Source organism: Curcuma longa, chromosome 7, assembly GCF_044706935.1.
Source record: "Curcuma longa cultivar G26 ecotype Majalengka, Jawa Barat chromosome 7, ITB_CL_G26_1.1, whole genome shotgun sequence".
In the NCBI taxonomy this organism is placed as follows: domain Eukaryota; kingdom Viridiplantae; phylum Streptophyta; class Magnoliopsida; order Zingiberales; family Zingiberaceae; genus Curcuma; species Curcuma longa.
The window spans coordinates 1054310-1074309 of NC_133867.1; the positions used below are offsets into that span (position 1 = coordinate 1054310).

Below are 20000 nucleotides of genomic sequence, written 5' to 3' on the forward strand. Positions count from 1 at the left end.
AGTCATTCTATCAAACTTTGGCACGAGTTACATTCTCAAGTTGTAGTGGTCGGTGCGGTGAAAAAAACCATCCTAGGTCGTAGAAGACGCTGCAAAACCAGGCGCGTTGCAACTCTATTAGTGCGTGATTTATTGGAGTATTATGACTCCGCGTGGCTAATCATGATGATTCACTAAAGTAAATTGGGAGAACGAATGGGCAAATACAGGGCTAATTAATGGAACACATAGGCCTTCGTAAGAAACTATAGCACTTAATTGCTTGCTAAGATGCATAACATCGATAGATGGATTCTATTCGTTCTCATTATGTACATACTCCTCGATAGTGAATGAACAGGGGAGCTTAGCTTAGCAATTAAACACAACTACGTCTATAACACTTTGCGGCCAGCCGTCATCTCCCTCCGCCATGCTTCTCCTGCCACAACTTCCTTTTCGATCCAAACCCAGACCCAAATCCAAATCGTAGTTTAATCCCCTTCTTCCGGTTGTTCTTCTCATTAGTAATAGTAGAGACGGTCGCCCTCTTTCTCCAACCATTCCACCAGTTCGGCGGCCCTCTTTGATCAGTAGTGGCCGGTCGCCGCTGTGGACCACCAGCGACCAAGCCCGCCACGACTGGAGGTCGGGCGCATCGAATCAGCGGCCACCTTATGCATTGGAAGAAGGGATGCCGTTTGATCTCTGCCGCCCCGTGGATAGATCCCATCCGAGCAGCCGAGTCACGTTCTAGTAGCCGTGCGATGAGGTCCCGAGCTTTGGCCATTTTTCCACCTTCGCCATCTTCGCTCTCCGGGAATTTCACATCCTGCGTCAGGATGTTCCGCAGCGTCGCCTCCTTGGTGGCGCCTTTAAAAGGCGTGCGCCCGTACAAGAGCTCGTAGAGGAACACGCCGAAGGCCCACCAGTCCACGGCAGCGCCGTGGCCGCTTCCGCAGGCCACTTCCGGCGCCAGATACTCATGCGTCCCTACGCACGCTTTCGAGAAAGCCGACGAAGGCTCCGCCACGAATTCCAGCTCTTCCTCGTCGAACTCGCAGGAGGCGGGAGCGCTGCCACCGCAGCAAAAGAAGCGTCTCCTTGGGCGAGAATTCCGGCGACGATGGCGGCAGAAGAGAGCTGGGGACACGTGGGAACGGAAGGAGAGGTCAAAGTCGGAGAGCATGACGTGGCCGTCTGCCCGGAGGAGAACGTTCTCGGGCTTGAGGTCGCGGTAGACGAAACCGAGAGCGTGGAGGTACTCGAGGGCGAGGAGTACTTCGGCGGCGTAGAAGCGAGCTGCGGAGACTGGCAGACGGTGACCGCGCCGGCGACGGAGGAGGGAGTGGAGGTCTCCCCCGGGGCAGTAGTCGATTAGGAAGCAAGCGTAGTGAGAGGCGTCGAGGCGAGCGTAGAGGGTGGGCAGGAAAGGGTGGTCCATCTCGGCCAGCGCCCGCGCCTCCGACCGCACGTGCCACATCTTTCCGCCGCTGCTCTCGTCGTCGTCGTCGTCGATAGGGCCTACGGGCTTGGCGATGTCCCGCTTGAGAGCATCGAGGTCGATGACTTTGAGGGCAAATTCGGCGGGAGAGTGGTGTTCGTCGTCGAAGCCATGGAGGCGGCAGTGGAAGACGCGAGCGAGATGGCCGGAACCGAGTGGACGGAGGAGGCGGAGGTGGTGGAGGTGAAGTCGGCCGTCAGGAGAGAGGTTGGCAGCGGCTCGGAGGGCAGACCAGTGGGGGTCGGAGCGGCTGTGAGGGAGAGGATTGAGGGCAAAGGACGAGGAGGTGGTAGAGTTAGAGAAGGAGGGGAGGCTGAGACTGCTTCTGGCGCTGAATGTGGAGGCAGACGTGGTGGAGCTGGTGAAGCTGCTGTCAAGGTCGGAGTAGGAGTCCGGAGGGAAGAAGCTTAACCTCTCCTCGTGATTCATGATATTGGCGGAAGTCGATGGATCAAAAAGACAGAGACAGAGGGAAAGGGGGTTATGCTTATATAGAAAGCTTGGAGTCGAAAAATTAACCTCATCATTTTCATTGTCAACAAGATGAAGATGAAGATGCTTACATCGAGAAATTAAAATGCGAAGCAGTCAGAGACTAGTACACCATATTTAATTTACTTGGTGTTAAACTACACATCACCAGCTCACCCTTTCGCCTTCTCTGGATTTCTTGGCAACCGAAAACATATTGTTGCATCGCAATGCCAAATGGATAGCATGTTTCAAGAATCACAAACAGTTAATCAGAATTTTCAGTCAATAGCAAATTCAATAAATAAAAAAATTATTACAATACAAAATATATAATAAAAATCATATATATATATATATATAATATTTTTTGAGATTTCATACTTTAAAATTGTTGAATAATAATTGCATTATCAACTGCATCAAATACATCCCATCAAATACATCCCGTTCAAGTTCAATATATGATTCTATACAATCATTTATCATATCATCTCTCAATCGAAGTGAAATTTTAATTATTTTTATTATTCCCTCTACTGTTGTAATGGATAATAATAATGCTAACTTCAAAAATAATATATCAAAGGATACAATTAATATTTTTTCAATTGAATTATCCTTTTAGCAAATTCGCTAATTTTCACAACCTCAGAGAATTGATTGCTACTTCGAATGTTAAAAATGAAATTATCAAGATGATGCTCAAGATTCATTAACTCCATCAGAGAGAATTTGAATGAATAAAATAAAATAAAATAAACTGAACTAATTTTCTCTTATCATAAATAGAGAATAAATTTGATAGATTAGGATGAGCCATATATAACAATAACTCTGTATTCATCTCGTTAAAGCAACCGTTCAACTTTTGAAGTTGCAATATCTATCACATCATAAAATATTTCAACACGATAATAGTGAAGATTTGCTCTTCCTTTATTATTTCATCATGATCTTCCATGAAAAGTGAACAAGTCTTTCATGCACAGGGCGAGTACCTTCTATGTAACACAAAATAAAAAAAAAATCATTCAGTAACAAATCTTATTGGTTGTCTCTATAGCTTTTAAAATTTTTATTTCAATAAACAAGCAGTAGATGCATAATAAATTAAATTATTAAAGCACACACATCACACACATACAAAGATATACACATGTGTAGACATAATCGTAGAATTAAATAATATAATTAAATTATACCTGTTAGATGACATGAAATAGAAACAAAATCAACTAACAACCTTATGAAAGATTATGTCTACTCGTATCCACACCAAGATCTCTATAAGACTACTTCAATAAGGCACATCATACCTCCGTTTCGATATTAGTCAAAGAGAGAGACAAAGTGATCCCAGAGAGGACTCATGATTTGATTCAGTATCCGATAACACAAAGCAAGACGATACAAAACGAACTGAATGGAGGCGATGAAGCTTTGTTCAGAGGTTGGAAGGCTAGTTGCTAGTGAGGGACAGCAGACCTAGCGGCATCAGAGTTCCGATAGCAATAATTGCTCGCTAGAACAATACATAAGAGTGGTGGAAAAGGCTACCGACGGCTGGAATAGCCGTTGTTCGACAGGTTGTTGTCAGTTGTGTTCGGTGGCTACAACACCCCAACACCCAATGGATGAAGGGGTAGTTAGAGGATGAAGAATCGATGGTGTTGGACGACGACAGCAGGTCCACTGACAGTAGCTTTTGGATGACAGTAGTGGCAACACCCTTGGTGGTTGACAACGGAAGGAGGAGAGGGAGAGAAGAAAGGGGGATCAAAAACCTAACCCTTAGATTTTAATCCAATTCCTCTTTTTCTTTCTCTTCTAACTAAATCTACTTATAAATCTCTAACAGGTCTAATTAGTGAATCTATTTGTGTATTTGTTAACCCAAAATCCAAACCCTATTAGCCTTAAGTTTAATTCAAGATCAAACCATGTTAGTTCAAAATCAAACCACCTTTTAAAATCAAACTGATTTAGTTTATAATTAAACCAAATAGGGTTCAATTCATCTTCAAAAGACGTGGCTCATCCGCACTTCCGATTCGATAAAATATCTTTCATATTTGTCCTTCGTTTGGTTCAATTAGACTTAATCTTTCTCGATCTGAAAATTCAATTCTCAAACTTATTTTATATTTTTTTGAATAAACTTGCAGTGTGTGTGACCTTATATAATCCTTATATATATTGGTTGTCTATAATTAACCATTAATTATAAATCGATCATGAGTTGCACCTAGTAGTACATCATGATCCCCAATTAATCAAAAAATTATATTTGATTCCAAAACTACTTCTGAACCCTTCAGTAGCCACAGTTATTCGTGTGTCTATTTTTTACACTTATCTTATACCTACTTAGTTCAGTAGATAGTCTATATGTCAGTCTCCACTAGGTTGACTATGTCACACCTAGTTCAAGCAGTAGTTTCTTGTCCTGCAGATTCAAATTACTAAAATAACTGTCTAAGAGAATTATCCTCTTGACATGTGTCTATGTGACCAAAGACTTAGAATTCTAATAAGTGACCATAGAGTATGCATATCTTAATAAAAAGAATGGTGAATCCTCTATAGGCTACTCAATCACCTTCGGACACTTTAACTTATACTCAATCATCCCCGAGCTACACCTTTAAAGAGATATTTCTTTGAGATGTCAAAGTATAAGTCTTCATGACCAAGATGACTTGAATACCTTAAGTTGAAAGAAATTTACACTTGAGTTGTAATGAGATCTTTATAGATATGTACAGAACCATATGATCAAGTCTCAAGACAAGTCACATTTGATGAATTAATTATCTTTAACCAACATCCATATGTCAACTCTCAATGTTTTCAGCCAATTAGGATCGACTTTTTAGTTAAACCAAGGAGTCTAACATATACTAGTCTTACAGAATCAATGATGTTCAATTTGATTAATTCATCGATTAGGGAATATTTTAATACATACATAACTACACATGAAGAGATGTTCACTAATTATGATCTAATCATAATTTCTCTTATGCTTTGCATTGTATTGTGAACTCCAATAATTGAATTTAAGATCTAATCAGATATATAGAGAATGCACACTCAAATAGTAATTTTATTTATCTAATAAATAGTATATTATATAAGGCGATTATATTAGGACACCTCTCAAATATAACAAATCCCAACAATCATCTCTCATGGTTTGTAGTTAATGTTTACTTGATCATATAAGAATCATGTCAATTACGACATCTTGATCTTTTATTTTCAAAGCTTGTAACAAATCATTTGTGACTCCAAAGGTATTTTTTATTAAGTGCATCTGAAATATGAATTTATATTTTTTCCATTAATTCTAATAGATTATTTGCTTGCATCTTTTGCTTGTGATATTTTCTCTCCTCTTCAACAATTTAAAAGGCATCAATAACTGAAGAATACGAGCATATCAAACTCAACAATATATTATAATGTGAACCTCAACTATTTCTAGTTCTTTTCAATGTCTTCTTTTGATTCATACTTTGTCTAGTAAAGTCATTACTGCTATTTCGATTGACTGGATCTATTTTTTTCAATCTATTCAAGTTTGATGATAATTATATTTTTTTAAAATAATTTAAATACCTAAATTCTACATGACTAATTTTAAAATTAATGGTTTTTTATTTTAATTCATTGGCATCTAAAAATATTTATCCCATTTAAAATTTTACCACATGCAAAAGTAACAACCTAATAGTCAATACTCCAATGCACAATTAAAAGGGCATTTATTTTCATTTTTTATTTAATTCCCAAGTATTATTTACTTCATGCGTGAATCTAACGGACCATTAAACACTTTTAAAAGAAGAGTGAGATATATGTCACATGAAAAGAAATTTTTGGATTAATTACATAATCAATAATAATAATAATAATAATAAGTGATTGGCTATACAATCACGTCCCCTGCAAATTGACTGTTGACTGGCAACGCCACTTATTACAAGTAGCTTGCTAGCTAAAAAGTCTTCCTTCGTACAGAAGGAACCCACATAGAAGCTCCATCACTGACGGTGAGTCGGTGACAACTTATTGTATTCCACTTGTTTGCAGAATTACCCTCGTGGTTCTTGAATATCATAGTTTGATGCATGCTAATTATATAAACATGCATTGATCAAATAGTTAATTCATAAGGATTGTGATAGTACATGTTAAAATCCGAGTATGAAAGATAATCTAACCTTGATGTAGAGACACATTTAATTATAATTTATACGTTTCATAAGCTTTTCCTTCACTCACCATGACCTCCTACTTAAATTATGTGTGCAGTCTTCAACTTGCTCCCGGGACATAGCTGAGTTGGTTACGACACAGTAAAGTTGCAGAAGAGGACAAGGATTCGAATCCTAACGAAGCTAAACAATACCCTCCTGCGTCGTGACCAATTATAATTTTTTGATTTACCTCCTTACAGATGGTCGTGGGGCTGCTAAGATGGTGGATTTCACTTTTTGTAGAAGAAGTGTGCGGTTTTCAACTAAGGAACCCACTTGGGTCTTATTTGCCATTTCTTAGAAATATTGTGTAATTGACTGTGAGAAAATTTCACCACTACTCCAACCATTCACAGAGGCTCTTCACACATCCTCTTTTATGACTTCTTGCAATAAACAAATTAACTTCGACCACATAATAATTAAGGGAGACATTATTCGATTTGGATAATATTAAAATAGAGGCTTATTGAGGTTATATTACAAGATTAGAATTGTCGAAATATCTTGACGTTGCAGTCAAATAATCTACTACAAATATGTTAATTTTCATTATAATCTCAAGTGGGGAACCAGGTAGAGGAATAATGGTTGAAATTACAATCAAAGTTCTATATTAAAAATACATATAGAAGATCATGAGTTTCTAAAATGAAAGATATTTTCATTAGTACGAGACCTTTTGGATAAAGTTCAAAAAAAAAATCATGAGTCTTAGGCCCAAAATAGATAATATCATACAATTATAAAAATATATGAATTTTATCGATTCTAACAATTGGTATTAGAGTCATGATCTATGTGGAGTCATATGGGAAACCTAAGGAAAAAACTAAGAAGGTAAAATCCATAATGAAGCTCGAGGCAGATACGTCCTAGTATAAATCAATTGGACCGGATACTAGATAGACTTGACGGATCAAGAGGATCAAACATCGAGGCAAGGAGGACCTAATGGGTCAAGAGATCAGACATTAAGCTAGTCTCAATTGGAGTATAGTGATCCTTCATTTCAGGAGAGGATTGTTGGGATAATAATTAATAAAGTCTCACATTAGAAATACATAGAGAAAGATATCTCCATTAATACAATGCCTTTTGAATAAAATCCAAAAATAAAATCATTAGGGCTTAGATCCACTAAAATTATTGATTTCATCAGTTCTAATAATTGAATTGTTAGTATAAGTCCTAAGAGTCAATCATGGGATGATTAATTTGGGACATCTGTATCATATTTTAATAAATATAATATTTATTTTTATTATATTTATTTTATATAGGTATAATAATGCCTTAGAGTGGTATGTTTATTCTAAGCGATATCAATTATTTAAATTGATTGTGGGAGATTATAGATATATAAAAATACTATTCTTAATTAATTATTCTTAGTCAAGTATTAATATACAAGGGCAATATTAATGCATTGAGATTAACATATAAGTTAACTGATGACTTAATCTCATAAATCATGGATATGAGATATCAAGTTAACACATGGGTATATATTAGAGAATATGTACTAAATGACTCGCCATAAGAATATTTCATGGATTGTTATATGATTATTATAAACATTCTTATAGTGACTATCGTATATACAGTTCTTTGCCTTGAAGTTATTACGGTTCCCTGTATAAGGAGTTGTGTACTTTAGTATTGATAAACATCATCTATAATAAAGTCGATTATAAAGTCGTTTACTAGATATGCAATAAGTTATCCAGAGAGATGTGAGTGATATAAATGAAATTTATCTCTTACTTATAATAAAAGCGATGTATGTGGGTCCCTTGATTAAATAGGACTATTATAATACATGGTCATACTCAAATAAATAAATATGAGATATTGAGTTTATTTAGTTAAGTAAGTCTACTTAGAGATTGAGAAACGCATAGATTGATAAGTGGATGACATATTCTATGTCTCATAAATCAATCTAGATGTCATAAACAAAAGGATTAAGTTATATAATAAAATAATCATACACAGGTTATGTCAAATCTATAATATTCTTTTAACTTGGGTAGTCATAATATATTGTTAGACATCACCCATTGCTTGTATCTTTAAAATGATATTTTAAAGTCACTCCAATGTTATGAGAACATATTCGGCCACACATAGAGAGCGCATGATTTGGGAGTTTTTTTTAGTACAACTAAAATAATGTGAATCTAAGCTTATTAGATTAATATGTTAATCTAAATTGATTTTAAATGTTTTAATAAAGCTCACGGTTTTAATACTCACGTTTGTATTTTTGTTTGCATTTTTGAATATGCATGAAAGTGTCTTGTTAGATAAGACTTGGAAGTTGAGTATTTTTCGAATACAATCATATATGATAAGAACGTGTCGACCCTAAAAGTTAGGATTCAATTTCAATTTTAAATAGTAGCTAACTCTATGGTGTAGGTTATGTGACATTCCAATCTTGCTGTGAGATAGGTAGTTGTGCTCGTGAAGATACCATAGGGGCGTGCACACATTGATTGCACTTGATCTGCTTTACTCTCCATATTTGAAGACTTTGCACATCAAGAAGTAATATTCTACACAAACGCTTTATTCAAATTCGCATAGATCTCTTGTGGGTTCTGTTTCCCATTGAGTTTGTGTTTATTTTTCGTATTAGAACCCAACAATAACTTATTCTAATCTCTCTCAATAAATTTTAATAAGAATTTTGATCACATGCAAATTGGTATGAAAAAACAAGAGATTTCTACATCAATCATTTAATTGAAAAACTTATTAAGATCACTACTCTACCGTGCATAGTTGAAAATTGTCATGGATAGTTCAATCAAGCTCAATGCATGACCATAAACAACTATATGAGGCAAATAATTTTTTTTCAAATCTGTATTAATGTTAATGGCTAGTTTATGCTTATCACTCAGTACAATCATAGAAAATTTTTAAAAATAGGAAATTTTATCAATGTAGAGTTAGTTAAGGAGTGACGATAGTGGGAGGAGTCATGACTTCAAGATGCATATCGGTAGGAAGAATCTCTTGGTCATCCTGAGAATCTAGCGAAAAATGGAAGAAATAGGAAGGAAAAGGAGAAAGGAGGTGATGCAAGAGGAAGGAAGAGTTTTATAATTAGGCAATCTCAATTGTCACCTACAAGCAACTAGTAGAGTAGCAAGGAAACATAGTGAAAATAACGAGGTGAAAGAAGCTTTCAAGCATGGAATGGAGGAAGGAGGAGAAAGAGAAGGGATAATTGAAATGGATACTATTTATAATTACTATTATTGATTTATCATCATCTATGACAATTATAAAAATCATTGCAAACCCATTGCAAATGGGCATTGAAGTTGAAATTGAATAAATTTGTCACTGGATAGTAAAGATAATGATGCAGATGATGAAATAAATCATGTAAAAAAGAAAATAATTTTAAAGAAAATAAATTGAAGATAAATTTTAAATTGGTACATCCATAATAAATGAAAATAAATTAAAAAAATAAGATCGATCCATAATCAAATATTTAATTTTTATTATATGATAATTAATAGTTTTTATTTTAACAATGATTAGTGAGTAATTATAATCTCTATTAAGAGTAGTATATTTTTATTTAAATATTTCTTTGCATATTTATTGTCGAGTCTATAAAAATAGTCTAGAGTTTAGAGTCTTGTATTTTAAGTATCTTAGAATTAATATAATTTTCAATTTAATTTTTCTATGTGAAAGTTATTCTCTATGTGAAGTTTGCACCATCAACTTGGTTCTAAGTTCTTAGGTGGGGTTTTACAGTTTGATTTTAGTGCCATATTTATTATATTTTGAATTTTTTAATTATTTTTGAATCAAGAAGTTAATCTCTGTTATCCTATACTTCCACAATATTAAATTTTTCTGATTATTCTATGTAAATCAACAGATTAATCTTTTATATTATAAATTTTCATAATATCAATATTTTTTTTACTTATTCTGTGTACAGATTAATCTGCGTCATACTTGCTACTACTACTTCAAATCCATAATAAAAATTTGTGTATTCCTTTCAAATAGATAATAGCCATTCCAAAGAAATTTAATAAAAATTTAGAATCCTTTGATCTCCCATAAAAACTCATAATCATCTATTTTGTATGAGATATCTTTTTGTAACATAAGGGTGGAATCCGCCACCCTAACAGCTTCACACGATCGATCTCACGACGATCTATAAAGAGGTAATCGAGAAATTACAGTGAATCACTGTGGAAAGGATATTTTCTCAGCTTCATCGAGATTCGACTTTATCCATTATAATAATATCTACTCCGTAATAGTCAACTCAATTCTACATCAAGGGCATATATGAGATATCTTGCCTTGTATGATGGGGGTGATAGATACAATATATCCACCAAAAATTAACCCCTACGCTCTTTCCTTACACTCATGCATCTTTGGATGTGAGAAAACGAACATTAATTCTTCACCTATATATCACTACTACCTACATTAATATTTATTATATTGCATGCCTCAAGTTTCCATCCTTCAACCACTCCCATATTGGCAGAAGAAAACAAGAGCATATTACAGCACAAGAAAAACTACCCTCAATTTATGACTCCATGTCCCTACAACACGACGCCCTTGTTAATTCCCAACACTAATACTACTGCTGATGCTGCACTACTCCTTCGTTTTCCAAAAGGTAGTCATGATTTCCGAAGCCTGTCCCTTCCACTTCACAAAAGATAATTTGGTTACCAATTTGCTTAATTTCAGGAGCTGACCTAATTATCAGGTGTCACTTCAATCAACCAAGCTAACAGTTCACTACACTAAAGTACATGCACCAATCCCTTTTTAACTGTTCAAGGAATCAAGAAGTTGAAGATTTCCCACTTAATTATCTTAATGATGAGATACAATGAACACGTATTCTGGTCGTGCAGGAACACAATGAATTATTAAATACTGAGTATTTTCCTCTCTTTTTTTAAAAAAATTCTTTCATGAGAGAAATAGGAAACATTTTCACATTGGCTCACATGCAGTTCTCACTTCAATCAACCAAGCTAACAGTTCAATACACTATATATAGTACATGCACCAACCCCTTTTTTAATTAACTGCTCAAGGAATTAAGAAGTTGAAGATTTCCCACTTAATTATCTTAATGATGAGATACAATGAACTCGTATTCTGGTCATGCAGGAACACAATGAATTATTAAATACTGAGTATTTTCCTCACTTTGTTTTTTTAAAGTTCTTTTATGAGAGAAATAGGAAACATTTCCACATTGTCTCACATGCAGTTCTCCACTAATCAATTCATAGAGTACCAGCATCGAAAGATCAATCATATGATGCTTATTATTCAATTAGGGAGAGATGAGGATGGTATATGTATATATTGTTTAATCTTGCAGTGCTAACAACGCATTTATTACTCACCTAATGAGATGCCTGTGGATCAGTTAGAGTTGGGGCCTCGGGGCTCAGTTTTGTCTGCTGACTAACCAATTCATTATTCTGGATCGCTTGGAGAAGATGCTACAACGTGTCGATGTCGGCCGATCTATAATTACAATTAATACCTGTAAAAATTGCTGAGAAGAGACTCATCTTAATTTGTTCGACTTTGAAACTGTAGCTATGATCTTATATTTATGCCGGAATAGTATACGTATGAAATTAATGAAAGGGGAACTGAAGGGGAAAAGTATATGTTATATACAAGACATCCAAATCTGAGGGCATGCAGTCTGTCACATGAAAGTGAGGGCAGGTATGAGGATGGTTTGGCAATTGGCAAATGATAAATGGCAATGGCATGGGAAGATTCCTATGAACTGAAAACTTGGTGGTGTTTGTCGACATCAGGTTCAGCAATTGGAGTGTTGAATATTGAGGCATATATATCATGCATTGCATTATGAGGTGAGTAGAACAGTGGATGTTGGTCGCGGTCTTCGACTCCTGACCAATTAAAATTATTCGTGGTTGTGACGTTCAGAAAATTAAAAGGGAAATTAAGTGAGAGAAGTCGTCGGCTATGGAAGGGGAGATGCTTTTTGTATTTATTGCATTAAATACTGATGCATTGCACCGGTATTTTCTGTTCTAAACTGAAATATGTGTTTGTTTCTTCTCTGATTACTGATTGCAGTTCCAATACTACTAATTATTGATCTGTCTGTCATACATATAAAATCGGTTAGTATCGTTCGTCATTTTGCAAATGGAGCCGTGAACTTGTCTTATTTGGCAGAACATTCTAACACGAAATGTTTTCGTTTCCAACTTTCAATCCAAATCCAATCAAACTGGCAAGTCAATTAATGAGACATGAGTTGATCCTTGTGAATCAGAGATGGCTAGTTAGACGAAGACACGTGGCTAGCCTAAGAAATGGAATGACTAAGGGCGTCGTTATTAGCTAATTATGTGCTAATTTTGAGCCCATATAAGAGGAACTAGGGTCTCATGGCAATGTCCTTTTGCAAGTTAACGCGGCACCCATTCACCATAGCCACATGTATTCGCTCCTCAGATTGTACCAAGCCCCAACAACCTCCAGCTCTTTCGCCTTCAAACTGAGTATACCTCTGAGCTTTGCATGCTTTCAGTTGGTTGTCGATATCTCTTTCTTCTTATTTAATGCGTGTATTTTATATAAAATATTTAATATTATTTTACATATATTTTATTTTATTAAATGAACATATTTTGTACATTCTAATTTCTTTTACATTGATTATATTTTTTTTTTTTTGAAGAATTGCTCTTTTTACTTTTTGATTGATAGGACATGAATTCTGAATTTAATTGAAGGAAAAAAACTTTGGAACAAGAGTCCATAGCGAAGAATATGTTTTGGTTGTGTCCCACGATACGAACATATTTCCTAACCGAAGTTAGACGTAAAACGGAGCAACCTGTGCACTGTACAACCTGTCACGCCCCGTGCCCCTTGGCATGGACCGTGTCCGAATCCATAACTAACTTCAAATAGATATAACTTTAGATTTGAGATGGATCATGAGACCCACGACCTATCAAATTGAAGAAATTACTAGATCTACAAGTTCTGTTTAGGGTGGAACCTGTAAAAACAAAGTTTAAAGGCTCAAAATACTATTTTGATGGTGCCACAATAATTTAGAAAGAATCTAATAGATTTGGAAGGCTTGAGGCTATAAAAGAACCCATGTGGCTCTTATTTGAGCCATCCGACATTTGAGGATTCTCCTCCTTCCCTAGGAGAAAGTGGAGGTATTTTCCCGTGACAGAGAATCCTAGAGTAGCCATTCCAAGGAGCTGTCAATGTTTCTATTATTTTTTGAGCTTGGAGATTATTCTGAAGATACTGACAATAACACGACTAAACTTTCTCTTCTCTTTTCTCTTTAATTCAAGTTTGTAGGATGTCTTCTTCTTTGTCTTTCGGTTGTAACCATTTTCATGGAGTAGTACTCTAGTTTCTAGATGAGGGAGTAGCTCAATATATTATTGACATTCATCTTTTATAATTATTTATTTTTCTTCCAATAAGATGTATTTATCTTTTATGATTTCCAGCATAAGCATGATTTAGTTGTTGGGATTGTTCTGGTGCAATGCGCGTGTTTACACATTTCGTAAACGTACGTACACAATGGAAGAAATTACAATAATTAAAATTAATTATTATTAAAACAACGCAATACATGCAAAAAATAACAGTGTACAAGGCATGACTGGAAATTAAAATTTTACATAATAGTAAATATTCTATGCATACCTTATGATGACGTTGAGCGAAGTTGACATTAATTAAACGGTCTTTGTCAAAGTTCTGCCTCTACTGGTGATCCACGCCAAGCTCTCGTCTGGACGACTTCCGAAGCCACAAGTCATGTTATCGTCTTCGGTACTATCTGATGATCGATAACGATCGATTTGAGAGAAAAGTCTAATTCTAGAAAGCATGCAACAACGTTTGTCACGATCATTTTCTGGGGCTTTCTAACTATCACCGAAATTCATATTCCCCGTGTAGTTTTTGGTGGTCAACCATTGACTGTCAATTTAGGACAAATGGTCGAAACCTTTCTGATGTTGATGGAATAATCTCTGAAACCTTCGCAAGCTTTCGAGAAGAGTATTGATGGTCGTCAGACGACCGGGATTAGTTGGCAATGATCGGACAACTTATCTGATGGTTGGAAATGATTTCTGGTGATTGGACTGCGACATTTTCTTGTACGGTGGTTGACCACGGTGAACACTTCACCAGTGTTTCTCTGGCGACAACAATCCATGAAAAATAATGAGGTAGCCAGACTCCTCCCTCTTTCTCACATCGGCACAAAGGCACACGACCGGTGGAACATAGGACGTGCGTAATCGACTAGAGGAACACCTGCGATTGGCGGAACAGAGGATACACATGATCAATCGAAGGACACCTGCGATTGGCCGGAGGAATGCCCACGATCGGCGGAACAGAGGACCCGCGCGATCGATCGAAGGACATCAATGATTGACCAGAGGAATGCCCACGATCGACGGGATAGAGGATATGCGCGATCAGGTTTCTCCTCTTTACAACCGACAACCACTACAACAAACTTGAATTTCCGCAGCACGTCATTAACGGCACACATCTATAGTGTGCTGTTAATAATAGTTTTTACAGCGCACATAATTAAGTGCGCTGCGGATAATATATTATATTTTAAAATTAACAGCGCGAGTATAATTGTGCGCTGCGAATAATATTTTTTACAGCGTGTAAAAATTGTGCACTGTGAATAATATTTTTTACAGCGTGTAAAAATTCTGCGCTGTCAAAAGAGAGTTAAAAAAATGGTATTGGCAGCGCGGATAGATAATACACTGTTAAAAATATATTAAAAAGGATTTATTTTTTTGTCCTAGCTCCCTTTACACGCACGCACGACTTCTCTCGCGATTTAGGTCTTTTTACTCGCCTCTGTTCTCGCAATTTAGGTCTTTTTCCGCACCTCACCTCTGTTCTTCACCCGACGCCGCTCTCACCCGCCCGCGCTCTGCCGCCCAGCTCGCTCTCCCACCCTCGTTCAGCCACCCAGCTCGCTCGTCGGCCTGACGAGTTCTCGTCTAGCTCGCTCGCCACCCTCGATCTCCCGCCCAGCTTGCTCGCTGGCGCGGTTTCGTGAGATTCCGCGCTCACTGGCTGACGACCAGTGCTCGCTCGGTCGGCCGTCACTCCTCCCATGCTCGCCTGGCCGTCGAGTTCTCCTCCAGAGCTCACTGCCCACCCTCTTGGCCGTCAATCCACAGCACGCGCCTATTCCCTCCCTTTGCAGCGGCAAGCAGAGGTAAGATGCTGATTTCGTGGATGTGTTTACTTGTGTGTTTGACATTTTGTGATGCATTTTGATGGTGGGTTATGTGATGCATTCTAATGGTGGGTTATGTGATGCATTTTGATGGTGTTTACTTGTGTGCATGTGACATTTTGACATTTCATGGAATCTACATTTTGGGTTTTTTTTTTTTGTTTGAGGAAGACAGTTTAAGCAGTGCAGATATTGCAATGTCTGCACAAAATCTGCATTTTGATTTATTGAATGTTCTTTTTTAGGGTTATGTTAATCTATGGGTTGCTATGTTGTTGATTTTAGGGCTCTAATTTCGTAGATTATTTGGGGTTCTTTCAAAGGAAAAACCTACTAAAGCTATTTTTCTTGGAACCAGGATTGGTGATCCTAATGCAGTATGTCTTGCAGTAAATTATAAAGAGTTGCAGTAAATTGTGTTTTTTATCCAAGTTATTCAAATTTGCTGTAAAATGTGAATTTTTTCTAAGTTATTAATTTGCTCTTGGCGCAGATGAGAGTTTACATCTTTTACTTTATTTCACCTCACAGGTTGGACAGGAGCAATTTTCTCCTAGTTCAATTGGATGGCCTCCTTTCATGAGGGTGAACCCTATCTTGGACTGGTCATACAGGTTATTATTTGGATATACTAGTTAACTAATATACCAATTGAAGATATTTAGATTGTTATTTAAGTCTTTTTATCCCTTCAATTTGTCATTGTCAAGGATGTTTGGGCTTTCCTCTTAACTTCCAAGGTTAAGTACTGCAGTCTCTATGATCAAGGGTAAACCACTAATTGTTTGATGCTGTCATTTGCTTGCCAATGTTGTTCCATTATGGTTTCTTTCATATTGTAATTTAAATTCATAATGGTTTGTGTCATTGTCATTTTGTGATACTACTTACATTGTTTAATTTCATTATCATTAAACCTTGTAAGTTCTATGGTTGTTAGATATACATCAATTGGGAGCATATACGACACACTTCCAAATGCATTGTTAAGCATTGCTGATTCATCAAGCACGAAAAAGAATTTTAAACCTGAGAAGTTAGCTCTTAAATGTGATAATGCTTCTCTAAATAATAGTGTGATTGGCATTTCTCTGAATGGTTCCTTCAGGGCATCAATTATCATCGTAGGTGATGAGATTCTGTAAGTCATTTCTTGGATATCATACTCTATATAATCTACTGATAAAAATTTAAAACAAATATTGTGTATCTTCTGTTAGGATCGATGCGTTCGCTAGAGGGGGGGGGGGTGAATAGCGATTTTTGACTTTCTCTATAAATTTGTTAGCGGAAGCAAAAATATAAAGAATAGATTGCAAAGAACCAAACGCTAACCCGGTCGATTTACTTGGTATCCACCTCAACGAGGTGACTAATCCAAGGATCCACACACACAGCCCGACGATTCCACTATCATAAAAACCTCCTTCTCGAATCACACTTCGAAGGCGGAGAAACTCTCACAATACGATGTCTTTCTCGTACAAGATCTTTAATGAAGTATGAGAGGAAGAAAAGAGCTTTTACAGATGCTGTTGGTGCAATCTTTGCCCCAAGTGCATTGAGTTTCAATGTTTGGCTAAACCATGTTTAAAGTTAGGCAATACTTGTGATCTAACATGTGTGATGCAAATTTGCAGGAAAGTCCAAGCGTAGTCTTGGCAAAGGAAAGTCCAAGTGGGAAGTCTTGGCAAAGGAAAGTAAAAGGTTGGTCTTGGAAAAAGAAAAGTCCAAGTGGGAAGTCTTGGCAAAGAAAAGTCCAAGTGGGAAGTCTTGGCAAGGAAAAGTCCAAGTGGGTAGTCTTGGCAAGGAAAAGTCCAAGTGGGTAGTCTTGGCAAGGAAAAGTCCAAGTGGGTAGTCTTGGCAAGGACTTGACATGACGAAGCTGATGGAAGCATCTCAGGCTAGTGCAGGGAGGCATCCAGGGAAGGCACGAGGCTATGGGAGGTGTTTGAAGGCCGAGGTCTAGGTCAAGAGAAGCTGAAATGGGATTTTTCAGCTTCACCAGTCGACTGGCCCTGCCAGCAGTCGACTGCTCATAAATCAGACGCACACAGAAAAATCAGTCGAGCCAGAGGAAGACAGGAGTCGACTGGGCAGTCGACTGGTGTTATGGTGAGTCGACTGATGCCAGTCGACTGGTCTTGGACAGTCGACTGATATTTGAACGTTGCAGAAAATTGGCAAGCATTTAATGCGCTTTAATGCGAGATTTTGTTGCCGATTGAAGGCATCAGTCGACTGGCCCTGCCAGCAGTCGACTGATGTTGCAGAGATTATAAAAGAAGCCTGCACGAGATCAACTCAAGAATTTTTGCCATTCTTTTATTGCTTTTGTGCTTCTTTTGAGAACTTGTTGTTCTCCATTCTTTGCTTTCTTCCTCTCCTCTTAAACATTATTTCATATCATTCTTGAGGAGATCTAAAGAGTTGTAAAGGTTTCTCCGCCTTCGAGGTTTTCGAGAAGGAGAAGATTCATAGTGCATCGGGTGTGTGCGTGCGTGTGGATCCTTGGATTAGTCACCTCTGTGGAGGTGGATACCAAGTAAACAAACCGGGTTAGCGTTGATCTATTTTTTCTCTTTTATATTTTTGCTTCCGCTAATCTCTGTGCAGAGAAAGAACAAGAAAAGTCGAGAAACGCTATTCACCCCCCTCTAGCGAACCAACCGATCCTAACACACATGTTAGATAACACCACATTGCCAAACTTAGCCTGACTTTTAGCATCCTTTAGACTCCACATGTGAACTCAAGTCACACATGTTAGATCACAACACATTGCCTAACTTAAACCCATTTTAGCCAAACATTAAAACTTGGGGCACGATTGCACCAACAATCTCCCCCTTTTTGATGTTTGGCAAAAATCATTTAAGTTAGGTCTTTAAATACAACATGTATAATATCACCATGCATAATCAAGGTTAATCAAGTAAGCATAAGCATAAACATTTAGCATGAATAAATGATCATTAAATCATTAAAGCCTAACTTTCCATTTCATTCTCCCCCTTTTTGACATACAGCAAAAAGAAATAGGGAATATCAGAGCAAATAATGGATAAGAATTCAATCGTTTCAAGAGAAATGGATAATGGCAAATGCTATAATTTCTCCCCCTGAATCCTTACCTCTCCTTTGATCACTCACTAAAACCATAAAGCATACAAGCACGTTAGTGAACAAGGAGTACATTCAATGTTGCAAAATAAAATCAAGAATTCATTGAGAAAAATCAGCATAATTCATTAAACAGAGAGATCAGTCGACTGTCATTAGCACCAGTCGACTGATGCCTGATAAACTGATTATCAGTGCCAACTTCGAAAAACCATAACAAATTCATATTAATTCAGAAAAATATGTGATTTGACCATGTGATTTTGATGACCCATAAGTAATTGGGAAAAATTGTGTCACCATATTTTCAATCATAAATCATCATTTTGATACTATGTGCCAAGGAATTAGAAGTTTCAATTACCATGCATAAGTATCAAAATATATTTGGGTATTGAAATGTTCTTTGCACCAACCCTTATTACTAGTAAACCAAGTTTTAGAGCATATCTAGAGCATTTGATGTCAAGTTGTGGTCAATTTTCAAGAGAACAGATCAAACTCACAAAGTCACAGAATTATCAGTCGACTGGTATCTGTCTCAGTCGACTGATGGCTTGAATTCTGATTTTTCAGCCGAACTTTAGAAATTCATAACTAATTCAAATTTCGTCCAAAAATCCTAAAATTTTACAATGTAATTTCTTAGCCCATTATCTGTGAGAGAAAATTAGTTTCAAAATTTTATCATCACCAGAAGGTCGTTTTGATACTATGTATCAAAAGTTTGAAACTTTGAGTTTAAGAGTTATGTATCAACATTGCATATGAGAAAATATGTCTTCTCTTCAATGGTTCCAAGATACTTCATGTCATACTAGGAATAGTATGGGTGGTTTATTTCTTGATATTTTCAAGGAATTGTTTAAAATGCTCCCCCTAAATATATTAGTTATGAATATCCATTTAAATTCCAATTTCTTCTCTAATTTCAACAATGTAACTTAAACCATTTTCATTTTCCCCCTAAATCCATGATTAGCTCTTAAAGTTGAAATCCTCCCCCTAAAATCAATATGGATAACTTTAAAACTATTAATAAGCTCCCCCTAGATTCAATGATAACCTGAATTTGTTAAGAACTTCATCTCAAAAATCAATCAAGCAATATCACAAGAAGACTTAACATTCATTAAAGGATAGGTAATAATAAAAAGTTTTACAACCAAAAGTAATCCATACCAAGCAAAGTTTTTACTCAAACATTAAGCAAGGTCATCAAAAACATCAAGATCACAAGCAAGTTTTAGAGGTTTACAAAAATATAGGCCCATCTAAGCTAGTGGAGGAAGAGGCAGTGGCAGCTGCAGGCTCA

The 20000-nt window shown here is 36.7% G+C and overlaps 1 protein-coding gene across 1 annotated transcript; it reads right to left on the reverse strand.

Annotated features, from left to right (window-relative positions):
* Positions 1-397: 397 nt before the first annotated feature.
* On the reverse strand, positions 398-1912 carry LOC141832416 (serine/threonine-protein kinase WAG2-like). Its single transcript, XM_074719921.1, has one exon. The coding sequence runs from the start codon at positions 1910-1912 to the stop codon at positions 398-400; it is 1515 nt and encodes a 504-aa protein (XP_074576022.1).
* Between the last annotated feature and the right edge of the window lie 18088 nt (positions 1913-20000).

What these genes read in the sequence shown, in the direction of transcription:
- LOC141832416 (XM_074719921.1), bottom strand. Translation starts at nt 1,912, where the DNA reads ATGAATCACGAGGAGAGGTTAAGCTTCTTCCCTCCGGACTCCTACTCC.